The sequence below is a fragment of the Balaenoptera borealis genome (genome assembly GCF_965194805.1).
Source record: "Balaenoptera borealis genome assembly, chromosome: 12".
NCBI classification, from domain to species: domain Eukaryota; kingdom Metazoa; phylum Chordata; class Mammalia; order Artiodactyla; family Balaenopteridae; genus Balaenoptera; species Balaenoptera borealis.
Window position 1 is genome coordinate 20,437,040 of NC_138869.1, and position 19,205 is coordinate 20,456,244.

At 37.1% G+C, this 19,205-nt stretch overlaps 1 protein-coding gene across 2 annotated transcripts in view; it reads left to right on the forward strand.

Moving 5' to 3' along the window:
• CNTN3 (contactin 3) overlaps positions 1–19,205 on the forward strand; it is a 330,473-nt gene that overhangs the window by 77,898 nt on the left and 233,370 nt on the right. The window contains exon 2 of one of the 2 annotated variants that reach the window (XM_082345351.1): positions 7,256–7,390. In XM_082345351.1, the coding sequence (XP_082201477.1) occupies positions 7,336–7,390 (55 nt within the window). In that variant the 5' untranslated portion in view covers positions 7,256–7,335. Of the gene's footprint in view, positions 1–1,866; positions 7,391–19,205 lie in introns of those variants that run through there. The other variant, XM_082345353.1, reaches the window with a different exon arrangement.

A 19,205-nucleotide genomic window follows, 5' to 3' on the forward strand; every position in this document is an offset into this window, starting at 1 on the left:
TAACCACTGCACCACCAGGGAAGTCCCTGCATCGTATGGTTTTTAAGCTATTTTAAAATTCTAAATAAATATATAGTGGCAGGGAATGTTGTGATGTAGACTTAAGAAAGTTACGTTGCTCCTCATTACCATATCATGAGGTCTACAGTAATTTCCCATTCAGTAAGAAAGGAAGAAAACCCATGCAGCATTTATAATTATGGAAATTTGTCTTTGTTCATTTTGTTCCTTGTTTAAGTTAGAAAATGTCAAGGATAAGTATATAGCAGAATTTGCTTATCGTTTAGTTTTCTAGTTATCATTAAATGTGGTAGGACCCAAAAGTCCAAGTCCCAGAGCAGGGTTCTTTTCACTGGAAGAATTAAATTAAAAAAAAAATCCCCACAAGAGCACCTTCGTTCTGACTACCTTGGAAAAACATTGGACAGTGTCAATCGTTTTTTTAAGGATGAAAATTCCATTAGAAGATCCTGCAACTTTTCGAAACTTGGACCTGCTCCAAAACACAACATGCTTCAAGGGTTGTTCTTGCATGCCAAGTAGTAGTCACCTATGATTGGAGAGATGTTTGTAAAAACATTGTGCCCTGGAAATGGCCACATTTAGTTTGAGGCTTAAAGGAAAGCAAGAGAATTGAAGTAAACCCTCTGTCAAGTATACTTAGAAATAATGACATTTTGTCTAATATTTTGAAGCAAGAAACAGGTTGGCATGATTTTGTAGCTGTGTCTTTTCTCTTCACCTTGCAGTTGCATGAAATTAGTGGAACCAACTGAAAAATGGAATTGCAGTTTTTTCTGAGGTGGTATCAGTGAAACCATCTTTGAGTTGAGGACAGAGAGATCTCTTGAGTTGCCAGAGAAGACCTTGTTGAGTTGAGGACAAAGTAAAAAGAGGCTCGGAAATCAACATAAGGTGCCTCGGAGTGTTCTGGCAGTATTTTTATATAGCTGATTCATCGACCGCAATGTATGCCCAAAAAGAGGTCTGATTCGCTTTGCTACTGCCTGTGTACACTGATTGCTAAAAGATCAAAAGAAAAAAATTAACTGGATGTCAGAGATGAGATGCCTCTCCATACCAAAAACAGGTTCATGATCTCAACTTATTTATCAAGCTTTTCAACAGTGACCTTCTCAGGAACAATTAGTTTTCAACATAATTTTTTTCTTTTCAATCTGCATAATTTATACTTAATTCCATTTTGATGAAGTTGTCATTAATTTCTGCATGAACAAAGAAAGAGGAAATAAATCTCCAAATACACACATATATATACACCCACACACACATGTCTATAATATATACACCCATATATAGGTACACACGCATGTAATAGCTATGTAAAAGAAATCATTTTCGAGTGTAATAAAACAAATTGTGTACAAAACAAAAGTTAGCTTATGTCAGTCTATCTGTATTTGGAGTAGAGAGGTAAGAGGGTCCATAGATTTGGCTGATTTCTCAAAAAGGACCTTAACCTACAAAAGGTTACGAATCACTGTTGTTTTGCAGATTGTAGTCTATTTGGAGAGAAAAGCCATAGTCTCTGTAACTATAATGGGAGGTGTTGAAAGTGCTGAGGGTTGGAGGAAGGACTATAAAGGGCTGTAGGTGTCCTTAAGAGCATGAGATAGATGGCTTCTAGCTGGCATTTGCCTTATTTGCTGATTCTGCTACTGTAAATACAGAACTGTTAGTGTGAAGGTAACATCAACCTGGGCACATTATATTCTCCCCTCTTCTTAGCTGCGGAACACTTATGAACTGTAGGGAGGATGTGTGTGGAGTTGTCAAGAATGTTGGACTTTGAGCCCAGTATTCACGTGAATTTCATCCCCTGTCCAGTTTCAGCAGGAAAGGTATAGTATGCAGAGTGGATCAACTGCATTTCTGGAAGACGTGCAGATCCTGAATGAGTGAATGATTATGATGATGAATGAAAACAAAGTGGGTGTATGCAGCCTGATTTCTGAACTGGCAGGATGTGCAGTCTTATCAAGTGTTAAGCTCATGTATTCATTGACTACCATGGTGTTACGTTGTATACCACGATAGTGAGCTAATTTCTCTACAAGACTCAAAATACAACACCATAGGCATCAAACTTTTATGCATTAATGATTAAATATTCTACTCTACTAAAAGGCTCTAATCTGCTCAAGGTTTTTTGTGGTTTTTTTGGTACAGGTTGGGAATACTGTATATTCATGAATAGATTTTGTTTCTCAAATATCAGAGTTGGAGGTGAGTTTTTTTGGATGTGAGAGATGTGTTCAGCAGTCCTCTCAACAAAATTGCTGTAGGGTTTGTCTCTTTGAAAAGGAGAATGCGTGTTAGGTACCCGTTCCTCTGATATAAATGAAGTCAAATCATTCTCACACCTAAAGTTTCCACCGCATAAAGAAGCTTAACTCTGAGCATTTGCCAAGACTGCATTCAGAGCTGTGTATGTATATTCAATATAAATATATATCAATATTTCATGATCCACAAGCTTAGTAGCAATTTTGTAAAGTGTATGACAAAAGCCACAAATGATCTCTTCTTCTAGAGCAACTGGGAACAACTATTTAGAGCATTTTTTGTTTTAAGTCCAAGGTCTAGCATTTTTAACTGAGTTGACATTAAGAATAGATAGTACAGTTGTTAATATATACTAAATTTGGGGGCTTTTTAAAGACCACCATGAGAAATGTGTTGTGAATTTATTAAGCTTTAACACCTAGAAGCAAATGTCTATTAGCAGAGAAAATTCTAAAGGGTATCTATTTATTTCTTTGATTTAAAACATTCCTGTGAATAGTAGAATATTTTTATTGTAGCAGATGACATTTTGATTCATATCTGTCTTGCTTCAGTAGCTTCTTTTCTATTTATTTTAACTTGGTGATTTCAGAAGTGGTACGAGCTTTTATATGACCTTTCTCTCTGTGACAATACTTGGCAACACTGAGAAGTCAGGTCATGACTGTATTAATTGCCTTCATTATTTATAAAGTCAGTGCCCTACTTTAGCACTGATTAAAAATGAGCAGCATAATTTTTAAGAATAGTATCCCTAATGAAGTTTCTTTTTATCTTTGAACTTTATACAGTGTGTGCCTGTGTGTATGTGTATGTGTGTGAACCAATATAAGAATATTGGAATATACATATTTCTTCTCTTAAATCAGATAGTTTGGTTAATATCGTCTAGCTTCTGACTTCTATGAATTTGAAGTCAAGAACGAAATTGGTGTGTTGCAAAATATGTTGTCTTTTTATCCTTTTAAGCCTGACACAGATTATAATATTGTCTGATTTGAATGTTCATTGTAAATCTGATCATGTCAACTCCTGGTTAAAATTGTACTGCGTTTTCAAAGGGCTTTATCCTGATACTAATATTCTTAGCCAGGCATAGAAGCTTGACCCCTATTATACATCTGCAGCCTCATTTCACACCACAGTGAACTTGGCCATCTGCATTCTATCTCATCAATCTTCTTTCTGTTCGTACAATAAGCCATGAACACTGAAGCCACAGGGCCTTTTGCGTATTCTATTCTTTACGCCCAGGGGTGATTGCCAAAATATTTAACCAGCAGTAGGACATGGGCACTGACCAGTCAGAAGTGACATGGGCTAGAGCAGAATTCTGGAAACCCCCTGTTGAGCCAGTCACTAATTTTTAGGTGGTACATCTAGTTGGTGGGGTGGGGTTCTGGGCCAGCCTGGGAGACAGGATGGTTATTTGATAGGCGAGGGTCCAGACAGTGGCTACTCACCAGCCTGTTTACCAACTCAAGGCTTTGTCTATACCTGGAAAATTTCTTCCTTTTCTCACCCTGCAAAACATACACACATCTGATTATGTCATCTCTTCTTTTCTTCCATTTCACTGCAGTTCTTCAGAGGAGCTTCTCCTGACCTTCCTGATGAGGGTTGTTCTCATTGAGATTTTCACTAGAAACTCCTATCCCTTCATTGTACCTTTCACAGTGGTCAGTTTACATATACTTTGTAAGTAATTGAATCGTATATCACTCCCATTAGTTTGTATATTCCATGAGGGCAGGGATCGTCAATTATCTGACAACCCCATCTTCATCTTCCTCCAGAATTAAAATTCCAGCACCTAATAAGAGCTTAATAAATATTTATTGAATGAATGAATTTTCAAAAAGACTTTAGGACTTCTTTGAACATACTTACACTTTGCAAATGTAGCTGATATGCGTGTTAGTTGTGGGATGCATTGTTGGGAAGATAACTTTTTTTTTTTAATTTACCATCTACTTAATGCCTTCTTATACATTTTTCTGAAATAATTTTCAAGTGGTGGCTAGATCCCATGCTGTGACTTATCTTTTCTTTCCATAGAAATGCTTCTCACTCCCTTGATGACCAGTGAAATGGTTTAATCTCCCAAATTGACTTATTCATTTTTCTTAAAGCTCAGCAAGAAAAATTACTTAAAAGCCTAAAATGATGCACAGGGTGTTAGAAACATTGCAGCAACCAGTGGTGGAAAAGCTGTGGTCCTACTTTCAAAGATGTATCAGTCTAGTAATTTTCTCCTTATCCTACTTACAAGTGTTTATAATGTTTTCTTTTCCCGTTGCAGTATTAGAACATAGACCATATGTTTTGTTCTCTGTATGACATAGAGCAAAGCCTCACACATTTATATGGATGCATTTTAATGATTGTGATGATGTTACTACAGGATCTTCTGCTAAAGTTTTCCTTTTTTCTTGAAAATTCCAACAACCTGTTCTTTTTAAGTCTATTATTTTGTTATTACCAAATTCTTTCTCAGTCCATTTAATGTATAAACTGGATAGCTTTAACTCCTCAAAGAATGAAATACTAGTTTGATAATGTTTTACTCCTCAAGGCTTTCCTGTGTTTGAGACTTAACTGTTGTCCCCAGACTTTAATATACCTTGCAACTGCTGCCTAGCTTTTTATGAATATTTGACATTTCATGTATCATATTACTGCATTTAATGTTTCCAACGCCTTTTATGAATAATTGTCATTGTATTTTATTTGAAAAGTTCAAAAAATTTTTTTGCTTTTCTACTGTGTATATGTGTGTGTATGTCATTCTTCTCATGATTTCTGGACTGTGGTTTCCTCACGTGCATCATTAGAAGGAAGTTATGGTGGTTATGGCTGTCATATTTAAGTGTAATCTAGAATGATTTAAGTTATTATTCAACTTAGTAATTGAAAATAATTATGGATACAAAACGTCTTACTGATTAATCAGGAAAAAGGAAGGCAGGCTAGGTATCTGAAAGCCTTTGGTCCAAGTGGGGGAAATCAACCACTGGAAAGGCTTGAGAAGTAATTATTGAATGAAGTAGAATGTGTGTCCTTCCTTGTACACTTAAATAATTTCATGATTTTGGCCATAAGTCTCATGGGACTGAATGCTATTGAAAATAGCTTCAAAATGTCTCAGTTTCATATACACAGTGAGACAGACACCACATGTGACTCTTGCCATTATCACTTCAGTGCACACATCACTTCCACTTGCCACCAAATGCATTCTTTGAATGGACCTAATGGGTTTTTTTTTTCTTTTTTTTTTTGCCTCTGAAGCCATTTTGCTGTCCCTATGAGAGGCTAAAAGTGCTGGATCATTAATACTCCCTGAAAATAGCCTCCAAACGATGACTCATGGGAGTTGTATAAATACCCCAGATCCCTTGCCCCTTGGCAAGGATAACTGGACAACTGAAGCATAACTCTGGGATTGCTCTGAGGCATACGTTCTACGCAGGCTGGACTTCCAGAGTTTCCCCAAAAGGAATAAGCTGTACTTAGACACAGGGGTTGATGGGTTCATATCTTACCCTTTATTGGCTGCCTTCCTTTCCCTCTCTTACTTCACCAGGTCCTGACTGTTTTTGTCATTCACCTCGCAAGTAAACTGCTTGCACTTGAATTCATTTTGCAGTGTTTGCATTAAGGGGAACCTAAACTAAGACACTTGCAATTTGTAGTAATGGGGACGGTTAGAAATGGTCACAGATCCCATGATGGTGTAAGTTGCCAACCTGCAGTCCTTAGAGGAGTAGTTCTCAATCGTATTGCCACCTGTTTCAGATTTCCACGGGCCAAGTCAGAGTTATGCAGAAATCCCGGAATTCTAGCAGTTCTACCACTTACTCCCCTCGCCTTCCCCAAGAATGTATATTATATTGCAAGTGAACAAGAGCAGCATTACTATAGGAATAACTGATTTAATATATTATTTTAAGTATGTAACTTGTAAGATGTCATATTTTCACTCTTGAAATTATTATTTGGAACACACTTAATTCTAATTGAATATATCACATCACATGGCAGGATCCCATAGTTAAGAACCACTGAGATTTCTCTCGTTTGCTTAGCAACAACTAAGACAGCCCAATCCATAGCAACTACTGACTGAGAATTGTACACCTTCTCTGCCAAAATGGCTGACATTAAAGTCATTCATTTCCCTGTGTGGAACCAGCTGAGTTTTAGCAATCGAAAAAAGTTTCTCTGATTTTAAGTGTGTGCATCCAGCCTACTTGATCATTAACCATGCAGTTTAGGTAGTTTCAAATGGCCATTGAAAATGACACAGGATATTCACACAATTATTTACCCTCAGCCAGCACATTCAAGTTTATGAAAATTCAGGAAAGCAAAAAATAGTTTCATTTGCAAGATTCTCGTACTGAACAGTTTTCATCATTAGCATTTTTTTAATTCAACATATGTAATTGAGGGCTTTCTGCAATTGTTTCTGAAAAAACAGGCTTAAAATGAACATTGATAATGTTATTTATAATTTATATGCCTATGAGGGATTCAGAGACTATGAAAAGCAGTGTTTCAAGATATCAAATCTGCTGATGTGACTCTTAGTTTAACCAAAAATATTATCATGAGAGAAAATGAGAAAAGTTACAACTTCAGGGTAATATTTTACTTGTTGTAATTACTATCTAGCAAAAGTTTCAATACTTAATATACTAATATTTAATATTTTAGTATTGTCAAACATTTCTAATTTTGTGAAGCCCCTCTGTCTGCCTATCAGTTACATAAAGAGTTTTTTAAGTATCTACATATCATACATCTTTTTTGCACCAAAAAAGATTCATTTCATTTGGGGATTTTGAGTGGTTGAGAGTGGTACAGTTTTATGAAAAGAAGAAAATCTATGTTTTAAAGCAATTCGTTTTTTCAAGTCTGACTTCTTTGTATATTTATTTTACAGATTAAAGGATTCACCTGAAGACATAGCATTCTATTCATCAGAGACTGGACAAGAGTTACTCTTGCTTTTGGCAATTAAAGATGATGTTGTCATGGAAACAGTTGATCCTGCTTTCATTCATTGGCTGCCTAGGAGGTAACAATAAGCTATATTTTCTAAATTGAAGTTAGAACTATACTTGAGTCATTTGTTAAATAATTTTTAAATGTTGAACTGATCCTCCACAAGTCTTTTTTTTTTGTCTCAGAAAGGAAATTCTAATTTTCTCTTCTGATAACTGGATTCTCATTGTGCTCCCTAATGTTTACAGACCATTTTATTTTCATTACAAATATAATGGCATTTAATATCATGGATCTAATAAGAACCTGCTGTATAAAAAATAAATAAAATAAAATTCAAATAAAAAAAAGAATAGATACATGTGTACAAAAAATATTATGGATCTACTGTGGTGTTATGAATATAACAATTAATCAGAATTTGAGAATGTTAATTCATGACTTTTTTACCAAAATGGCTAAATCTTGTAATCTGTAGTGTAAAGGGAAAATACAGATTTTAAAAAATGTCCGTACTTTCATATCTAATCTTAAAAACAATACTATTTTTCTTTCAGCAAATAACTTATTTAAGGGACCAAAAGTAAGGATAGAATTTTTATTTGTTAATTTTGAAAATTTGAAGTTTAGAACAAAACAGAAAGAAAAAGGAATAATTCTCATATATTCACCATACAAAAGCAACTCTTAAAAATCATTTGATGCATGTTCATTTTGTTTCATTTTCTTGAACAGTGGAAGAGTAAGACAAGGATTTTTTTAAATGAAGTAACATGTGTGCAACAATTAGTTTTTTGCTTTATTTTATTGTATTTTATTTTTTTATTGGGGTATAGTTGTTTTACAATGTTGTGTTAGTTTCTACTGTACAGCAAAGTGGAGTTTCCTGTGCTGTACAGCAGTTTCTCACTAGTTATCTGTTTTATACATATTAGTGTATATATGTCAATCCCAGGCTCCCAATTCATCCCACCCACCCTTTCCCCCATTGGTGTCCATACATTTGTTCTTCTACATCTGTGTCTCTATTTCTGCCTTGCAAACAGGTTCATCTGTACCATTTTTCTAGATTCCACATACATGTGTTAATATACGATATTTGTGTTTCTTTTTCTGACTTACTTCACTCTGTATGACGGTCTCTAGGTCCATCCACATCTCTACAAATGACCCAATTTCATTCATTTTTATGGCTGAGTAATATTCCATTGTATATATGGACCGCATCTTCTTTATCCATTTGTCTGTCAATGGGCATTTAGGTTGCTTCCATGACCTGGTTATTGTAAATAGTGCTGCAGTGAACATTGGGGTGCATGTGTCTTTTTGAATTATGGTTTTCTCTGGGTATATGCCCAGTAGTGGGATTGCTGGGTCATATGGTAATTCTATTTTCCGTTTTTTAAGGAACCTCCATACTGTTCTCCATAATGGCTGTATCAATTTACATTCCCACCGAGAGTGCAAGACGGTTCCCTTTTCTCCACACCCTCTCCAGCATTTGTTGTTTGTAGATTTTCTGATGCTGCCCATTCTAACTGGTGTGAGGTGATACCTCATTGTAGTTTTGATTTGCATTTCTCTAATAATTAGTGATGTTGAGCAGCTTTTCATGTGCTTCTTGGCCATCTGTATGTCTTCTTTGGAGAAATGTCTGTTTAGGTCTCTGCCCATTTTTGAATTGGGTTGTTTGTTTTTTAAATATTGAGCTGCATGAGCTGTTTATATATCTTGGAGATTAATCCTTTGTCCGCTGATTCATTTGCAAATATTTTCTCCCATCTTGAGGGATGTCTTTTCGTCTTGTTTATGGTTTCCTTTGCTGTGCAAAAGCTTTGAAGTTTCATTAGGTCCCATTTGTTTATTTTTGTTTTTATTTCCATTACTCTGGGAGGTGGATCAAAAAAGATCTTGCTGTGATTTGTGTCAAAGAGTGTTCTTCCTATGTTTTCCTGTAAGAGTTTTATAGTGTCTGGTCTTACATTTAGGTCTCTACTCCACTTTGAGTTTATTTTTGTATATGGTGTTAGGGAGTGTTCTAATTTCATTCTTTTACATGTAGCTGTCCAGTTTTCCCAGCACCACTTATTGAAGAGACTGTCTTTTCTCCATTTTATATCCTTGCTTCCTTTGTCATAGATTAGTTGACCATAGGTGCGTGGGTTTCTCTCTGGGCTCTCTATCTTTTTCCATTGATCTATATTTCTGTTTTTGTGCCAGTACCATATTGTCTTGATTACTGTAGCTTTGTAGTATACTCTGAAGTCAGGGAGTCTGATTCCTCCAGCTCCGTTTTTTTCCCTCAAGACTGCTTTGGCTATTCGGGGTCTTTTCTGACTCCATACAGATTTTAAGATTTTCTGTTCTAGTCCGTAAAAAATGCCGTTGGTAATTTGATAGGGATTGCATTGAATCTGTAGATTGCTTTGGGTAGTATAGTCATTTTCACAATATTGATTCTTCCAATCCAAGAACATGGTATGTCTCTCCATCTGTTGGTATCATCTTTAATATCTTTCATCAGTGTCTTATAGTTTTCTGCATACAGGTCTTTTGTCTCCCTAGGTAGGTTTATTGCTAGGTATTTTGTTCTTTTTGTTGCAATGGTAAATGGGAGTGTTTCCTTAATTTCTCTTACAGATTTTTCATCATTAGTGTATAGGAATGCAAGGCATTTCTGTGCATTAATTTTGTATCCTGCAACTTTACAAAATTCATTGATTAGCTCTAGTAGTTTTCTGGTGGCATCTTTAGGATTCTCTCTGTATAGTATCATGTCATCTGCAGACAGTGACAGTTTTACTTCTTTTCCAATTTGTATTCCTTTTATTTCCTTTTCTTCTCTGATTGCTGTGGCTAGGACTTCCAAAACTATGTTGAATAATAGTGGTGAGAGTGGAGATCCTTGCCTTGTTCCTGATCTTAGAGGAAATGCTTTCAGTTTTTCAACATTGAGAATGATGTTTACTGTGGGTTTGTCGTATATGGCCTTTATTATGTTGAGGTAGGTTCCCTCTATGCCCACTTTCTGGAGAGTTTTTATCAGAAATGGGTGTTGAATTTTGTCAAAAGCTTTTTCTGCATCTATTGAGATGATCATATGGTTTTTATTCTTCAATTTGTTCATATGGTGAATCACATTGATTGATTTGCATATATTGAAGAATCCTTGCATCCCTGGGATAAATCCCACTTGATCATGGTGTATGATCCTTTTAATGTGTTGTTGGATTCTGTTTGCTAGTATTTTGTTGAGGATTTTTGCATCTGTATTCATCAGTGATATTGCTCTGTACTTTTCTTTTCTTGTAGTATCTTTGTCTGGTTTTGGTGTCAGGGTGATGGTGGCCTCATAGAATGAGTTTGGGAGTGTTCCTTCCTCTGCAATTTTTGGAAGAGTTTGAGAAGGATGGGTGTTAGCTCTTCTCTAAATGTTTGATAGAATTCGCCTGTGAAGCCGTCTGGTCCTGGACTTTTGTTTGTTGGAAGATTTTTACTCACAGTTTCAATTTCATTACTTGTGATTGGTCTGTTCATATTTTCTATTTCTTCCTGGTTCAATCTTGGAAGGTTATACCTTTCTAAGAATTTGTCCATTTCTTCCAGGTTGTCCATTTTATTGGCATAGAGTTGCTTGTAGTAATCTCTTCGGATGCTTTGTATTTCTGCTGTGTCTGTTGTAACTTCTCCTTTTTCATGTCTAATTTTATTGATTTGAGTCCTCTCCCTCTTTTTCTTGATGAGTCTGGTTACTGGTTTATCAATTTTGTTTATCTTCTCAAAGAACCAGCTTTTAGTTTTATTGATCTTTGCTATCGTTTCCTTCATTTCTTTTTCATTTATTTCTGATCTAATCTTTATGATTTCTTTCCTCTGCTAACTTTGGGGTTTTTTTGTTCTTCTTTCTCTAATTGCTTTCGGTGTAAGGTTAGGTTGTTTATTTGAGATTTTTCTTGTTTCTTGAGGTAGGCTTGTATAGCTGTAAACTTCCCTCTTAGAACTACTTTTGCTGCATCCCATAGGTTTTGGATCATCGTGTTTTCATTGTCATTTGTCTCTAGGTATTTTTTGATTTCCTCTTTGATTTCTTCAGTGATCGCTTGGTTATTTAGTAACATATTGTTTAGCCTCCATGTGTTTGTGTTTTTTACGTTTTTTTTCCCCTGTAATTCATTTCTAATCTCATAGTGTTGTGGTCAGAAAAGATGCTTCATATGATTTCAATTTTCTTAAATTTACTGAGGCTTGATTTGTGACCCAAGATGTGATCTATCCTAGAGAATGTTCCGTGTGCACTTGAGAAGAAAGTGTAATCTGCTGTTTTTGGATGGAATGTCCTATAAATATCAATTAAATATATCTGGTCTGTTGTGTCATTTAACGTTTGTGTTTCCTTATTAATTTTCTGTTTGGATGATCTGTCCATTGGTGTAAGTGAGGTGTTAAAGTCTCCCACTATTATTGTGTTACTGTCGATTTCCTCTTTTATAGCTGTTAGCAGTTGCCTTACGTATTGAGGTGCTCCTGTGTTGGGTGCATATATATTTATAATTGTTATATCTTCTTCTTGGATTGATCCTTTGATCATTAGGTAGTGTCCTTCCTTATCTCTTGTAACATTCTTTATTTCAAAGTCTATTTTATCTGATATGAGTATTGCTTCTCCAGCTTTCTTTTGATTTCCATTTGCATGGAATATCTTTTTCCATCCCCCTCACTTTCAGTCTGTATGTGTCCCTAGGTCTGAAGTGGGTCTCTTGTAGACAGCATATATATGGGTCTTGTTTTTGTATTCATTCAGCAAGCCTGTGTCTTTTGGTTGGAGCATTTAATCCATTCACGTTTAAGGTAATTATCGATATGTATGTTCCTATGACCATTTTCTTAATTATTTTGGGTTTGTTTTTTAGGTCCTTTTCTTCTCTTGTGTTTCCCACTTAGAGAAGTTCCTTTAGCATTTGTTTTAGAGCTGGTTTGATGGTGCTAAATTCTCTTAGCTTTTGCTTGTCTTTAAAGCTTTTGATTTCTCCATCTAATCTGAATGAGATCCTTGCTGGGTAGAGTAATCTTGGTTGTAGGTTCTTCCCTTTCGCCACTCCCTTCTGGCTTGTAAAGTTTCTGCTGAGAAATCAGCTGTTAACCTTATTGGGGGTTCCCTTGTATGTTATTTGTCATTTTTCCCTTGCTGCTTTCAATAATTTTTCTTTGTCTTTAATTTTTGCCAATTTGATTACTATGTGTCTCGACGTGTTTCTCCTTGGGTTTATCCTGTATGGGACTCTCTGTGCTTCCTGGACTTGGGTGGCTATTTCCTTTCCCATGTTAGGGAAGTTTTTGACTGTAACCTCTTCAAATATTTTCTCTGGTCCTTTCTCTCTCTGTTCTCCTTCTAGGACCCCTAAAATGCGAATGTTGTTGCGTTTAGTGTTGTCCCAGAGGTCTCTTAGGCTGTCCTCATTTCTTTTCATTCTTTTCTCTTTATTCTTTTCTGCAACAGTGAATTCCACCATTCTGTCTTCCAGGTCACTTATCCATTCTTCTGCCTCAGTTATTCTGCTGTTGATTCCTTCTAGTGTAGTTTTCATTTCAATTATTGTATTGTTCATCTCTGTTTGTTCTTTAATTCTTCTAGGTCTTTGTTAAACATTTCTTGCATCTTCTCAATCTTTGCCTCCATTCTTTTTCTGAGGTCCTGGATCATCTTCACTATCATTATTCTGAATTCTTTTTCTGGAAAGTTGCCTATCTCCACTTCATTTAGTTGTTTTTCTGGGGTTTTATCTTGTTCGTTCATCTGGTACATAGCCCTCTGCGTTTTCATCTTGTCTGTCTTTCTGTGAATGTGGTTTTTGTTCCACAGGCTGCAGGATTGTAGTTCTTCTTGCTTCTGCTGTCTGTGCTCTGGTGGATGAGGCTCTCTAAGAAACTTTTGTAAATTTCCTGTTGGGAGGGACTGGTGGTGGGTAGAGCTGACTGTTGCTCTGGTGGGCAGAGCTCAGTAAAACTTTGATCTGCTTGACTGTTGATGGGTGAGGCTGGGTTCCCTCCCTGTTCGTTGTTTGGCCTGAGGCAACTCAACACACTGGAGCCTACCTGGGCTCTTTGGTGGGGCTAATGACAGACTCTCGGAGGGCTCAAGCCAACGAGTACTTCCCAGAACTTCTGCTGCCAGTGTCCTTGTCCTCACAGTGAGACAGAGGCACCCGCTAATGGGGACTTTCTGATTTCCCATGAATAGTTGTGTCTCCTGAGTGTGTATTAGCATCAAATACTGAGTCCCTTGTCAGATGAGTTCTGATTTCAGGTGTCAGTACTTGGAGAATGTAGGCAAATCCTTAATCAATGCATGTGGAAATTCTAAACTTTGCAGAGACTATTCTGTTTTTACTTTTAATCTTTTAGTGGGACCACTAACAAGGCAAATAAAAGTCTTTTGGTAAGGGAAGCTTCCTTGGATAACTGAAATCATTGTTGATGCCTAGTTTAAAACACCATCATGGAAAATATCATATTTCTGTAAAAGTTCTAGTGTTCTTATTTCATCAAATTATTCTCTTAAAATTGTAGTGAACAATCAACACATTGCAATCTATTATTATTTTGGTAGTAGCTAGAAATTACTTGTGAAAATAAGTAGCCATTAATCCAAAAGGGAAGATGATTTTTAGTTGTGTTTAACTTTCTTGTAGTGGATATTGTGTTGGTATCTCCGATATCTACTGTTTTCTGCAATGATGAAACAGCCCTGAGGCCTGGGAGAGATTGACTCCATGCAGAGCTCCATAGATGGACCCATATGATTTGTCCCAGTGATTGGCTTAAGCCATTGAGCTCATGGGATTTTTTTTTTTTTTTTGGCCATAAGGTTTGATTGATTCAAGGACTTTTTGTTCAAACTTTGTGGGAAGTGCCCTTTCTCCTAGTGTATCTGAATGAGGAATCCGGACACCCTGCTTGCTGTAGGTGGCTAACCTATAATCACCTGGGAAGCCAGCCTGAGGGAAAAGCTGATTCTTGCATTGAGATCAGAGAAATCAGAAGACACCAGGTCCTTGATGAAATCATGTTGACATGTCCCCCCCACCCCCGCTTCTGGCTTAAACATCATCAAAAGTGGTAAATGCCTCATCTCTAGCCCCTATGACCTGGCATAACCCTATTCCACAGAGCTGCATTAACCTGTGAAATTTATGTTTGCCTCTTTCAGGAGTTACCAAGGCAGTAAAGGCTTGTGTCCACTCATAGGTATCCCTAAATGTAGTATAACTGAGACTATGAGACCATACCTTTATGAGATGATTTAGATCACCTAGATTAAATCATTTTTAAAAAATTGTTGACATTATAAATAAAGATAAAATGCGTGATCATCAACCATGAGCCTTGGCTTCCTTTAACAGTGTAGTGTATAATGGACAATATATACAAACAAAATACACATGTTTGGGCTGCATTTGCAAATCATAAACTCTGCTTGTTTTAAAGCCAATAGTTTGTGTGCAAATACAAACCGAGCCTACTGGTACACATCTTTGAGTGCTCTTAATCATAGATTCCATCCTGTTCTTTGTCATCTTAACGTGAAAATCTTTCTGTGCTACTCTGTCATACAAATAGTGATTAAGGAAAGCTTTGGAAGCAAAATAAACTTTCCAAGTTCTCCCTGAGATAATTGGGGAATATTTTTCAATTGGTTCTAATACCGCCACCCTGTAATCACTGAGAAAATGAGTTTGTGGCATTGGATGTGGCACTTCAAGTAAACTGTTGTCATAAGCCCAAATGACTGTCATTTTTTTCTGTAGTATTCATTTGTGTGCAGTGTAATATGATTTGATAGCATTGATACTGGTGAAATGGAGATGTCGCTGATCTCTGCTTATAAATCTTGACATCCTCCGTGTTTTCACCAGTAAACTTACTTCAGATAATTCCCTCAATTGCCTAAATCTTGAATTGCTTTTCATTTATCCTGTTTAAATCTTGACGGCTTATCAGAGTATGCATGTGAAAATCAGGGGGGAAAAAAGCAAGCATTGTTGGTGTGTTTTGTTCCTATAACCTTGATCTCCGCCTATTGGATTTTTGTAAGCTTTGTGGTGCCTAAGAAGGCTTTGGAATAATGGGTATTTGAAATGCTATTAGAGTTCAACAAACACATAAGCTTAAATAAAACCCACAATTTTATTTAGCTCTTAAAGTAGCTATTGTCTCAAAAGTATCTGTTGGTTGGTTCACTGACTCCTGCAAATAAAGTGCTCATTCAAACCAATTTAATTGAGTATTGCCTAAGTGTTAAACAGTCTTAAAGTACTCATCATATGAAAGTGTTTTTAAGTACCCCTGTGCAAATTATGTCTTTCCATGAATTGTATTAGCAGAGCTAAATGGATTTGGGTTCCTGGTATGTAAGGGTGCATTCTTAAGTATTAACTCATGAATAATGGTGAACTTTGAGTATAACATACTCACACATATGTATGCATTTATACAAGCCACAACAAAAGGAATCTTGATTCTAGTCAGTTAACACATTTTTTGCAAAGGGAAGGCAGTGGTTATGCTGTTACACTAAATTACTCTTCCTCTTCATTGTCCCGTATTCTCACCCCATCCCTATTCCCACTTCCAGTAAACCTTTCCATAGGCAGGTCCTGTCTTTATTATCTCTCATCTCAACTATTGCCCTGGCCTTGCTCCTCATCTTTCTGCCTGCTTTTCCTTCCTTTCTGCAGTGCATCTCATACATTGCGACCGGAGTTGCCATTTGGCAGGCAGTTACTGAGTGTCTGCTTTGTGTGAGGCATTGTGTGCTGTGGAGGAGTCCAAGATGAATCATTCAGTTGCTGTCTGTCTAGGAAGGAAAGAAGACACATGCAAACAATGAGAGGAGAAAAAAAATGCTAAGATTTAGGATCCTATTTAAGAAAAATACTAAAAACCTGGCATGGAAGCTCTAAGAAGACAGATCTTATAGAAAGGAAGGAAGAAAAAATATTTATGGAGAGAACAGCATTTGAGCTGGGTCTTAATATAATAATAATTAGAGTGAAAATGTAGTGAGTGCTTGCTTTGTACCAAGGACTGAGCGAAGGGCCTTGCCTGAGTTATATCCTCTGAACCTTGTGCTATTGTGATCCCTATTTTGTAAATGAGGGCCTGAGGTTCTGAGAAGTTAAGATATTTCCTAAAATTCACGTAGTTAATAAGGGAAGTCAAAGAGTAATCTATAAGACAGCTTCATTCCATAGCCCATGGATATAACCATTATGTTAAAACTGGACATAATCTAAGAGAACAAGGCAGTGTCTTAGTCTGCTCAGATTGCTATAACAAAATACCATAGCCTGAGTGGCTTAAACAGAAGTTTATTTCTCATAACCCTTGAGGGTGAGAAGTCCAAGATCATGGTGCCAGCTGATCACTTCCTCACAGGACACTCTTCATGGTTTGCATTTGGCTCTCTTCTTGCTGTATCCTCACAAGGCAGGGAGAGACAAAGAGCAAACTCTATGGTCTCTTCTTATAAGGGCACTAATCCTATTATGAGGACCCCATCCTCATGACTTCATTTAATCCTAATTTCCTCTCAAGGGCCTTTCCTCCTAATGTCACCACTCTGGGGTTGGGGCTTTAACATATGAACTTTGGGGAGGACACAAACATTCAGGCAGAAGAAAATCATTCAAGGTTAGAGCAAAGTGTAAAATAGAGTTGGCTCCTAGTTATATGTATTTGTGGCAAGCATGCAGTAGCTTTGTTAATAATGACGATCAATGTATATTGGAACTGTATTGCATGTCAACCCCAGCTTAAGCAATCTGTTTGTGTTAATTAATTTCATTTAATTCTCCTAATAACTGTATTTTTGTTACTTTACATGAGGAAACTGAGGTACAGAGAGATTATTACTTTGCTTAAAGTCACATGCAGTTAAGTGGAGCCAGGTTTCAAACACAGACTATGTTTCTCTAGATCTGCACTGCCCAGTGTGTTTGGTACTAGCCACATGGGCCTGTTGATCTCTTGAAGCATGGCTAATCCAAATTGAGAGTTGTCATAAGTGTAAAATACACACTGGATTTCAAAGACATATTATGAAAAAAGGAGAGAAAATATTCCATTAGCAGTTATATTGATTGCATATTAAATTGATAATATTTTGATATATTGGGATATATACAATATACAAATAAATTAATTTCACCTGTTTCATTTTCCTCTCTTATTACTAGAAAATGTAAACTTATATATGTGTTACGTATCTTTCTTTTTTGGTGATAAAATTTAAGTTCTACTCTCTCAGCAAATTTCCCTTATAGAATACAGTGTTATAAACTATAGTTATACTTCCATTGGAAATTATAAATCTACGTTCTGCCCATCACACACTTGGAGAGAAGAGGTAGAGGAAGGCTAGATAAAAAATGTTGGGCCTAGAGATTGCTAAGTCAGGAATGTTGGCATCTTAGCTTTGCTATATACAGACCTTTGCCCCAATAGGATGTTTGTAGGATACATTGGAAGGAAGAAAAACTAAAAGAAAGAAGTCCTGCTTGGAAGTTACTGTCAAGTGAGGGATAACTTATGCCCAGACTAGGGCAGGTGGAGTCAAAAAGATAAGATCGGAGATGAGACAAATTACAGAGTCACAACTGAAAGGATGTGATGGACAATTGGATGGTTGTGCCTGGTGAGGGAGAAGAGATTGTTGAAGGGGACCTTGAGGTTTTGAAGTTGAGTGGGGAGATAATGAGAAAATTAACAGAAATAAGAAACACAGAAGGAGGAAGGGATTTGGATGTGTCTTGGGCATGTTGAGTTTGGAGGTGCTTGAAGAGTGTCTGGGTGATATGAGCTGGAAGTCTGTTGAAACCAAAAGATTAAAACCCAGTTTATGTGTGTGTGTGCATGTGTGTGTGTGTGTGCGTGGCTGGGGTATCAGAGCAGGAGATCAAGATCAAGGGGAGGTGTCTTCATAGTGATACCAGGAAGAAATAGTTGGTAAGAAAGAAAGGAAATACATTGATAACAGTAATCTTTGGTGAAACTGGATTGTATTTATGCTCATACACATACATATGCTTTTGTACACATGCTTCTGTATTGCAGGCTTTGCTCACATTGTCAGTGAGAACAGTACAGTTCAGAGTGTTTGAGGCCCTCTCTCACACACAGCCCGTTAATGAGTTACTGGTCCAGTGCTGTCTTGTTCTAGATTGCCTGAGTTTCTGTCTGTGGAGCTTTCAGCTGCACTAAGCCTTTTCTGAGTGTGGTGTGTTGTAGATCCTCCTACAGCAAAGAACCAAATGGTTCCTCTGTGGTGCCGGGTAAGGGAGAGTGTTGATACTTTTCAGTGTTTGGGAGGCAGGTGTGTGTGTGTGTGTGTGTGTGTGTGTGTGTGTGTGCACGCACAACAGACTAGGTGTGCACTGGAAGGAGTTGTGTATTGCAAACATTTTTATGCATTTTCAGCATCTTCTACCTGCTCTCCAGGTGAATAGGCTCAAGTGAATGGACAGAAAGTGTTGCCCCAGGGAGGCTGGGGTACCAAAAGGAAAATGGTGCCTATGAGGTAGATAGAGCTGCTCCGAAGTCAAAAAGTGGGAGGCTTAGTTGGTGTTAACTGGCTCAGGATTGCCTTGGTGGGCCAGGTGGCTGAGGGACACATTGCCATTCATGATACAATTCTAGCCCTGGCCTCTGTGTTTATCTCCTTTGTCGTTCCCTCTTGAGGACGGTCATGTGCTTTTCTGGAATGAATTGTGGACACACACTAATGTGTATCGCTTCAAGTGACTCTGCTGATTCATCCAGCCCACTGCTGAGTGTTTGGAAATGCTCACCAGTGTGGAAATCAGCCGTTTCCTCACTAATACCGGCTGTCA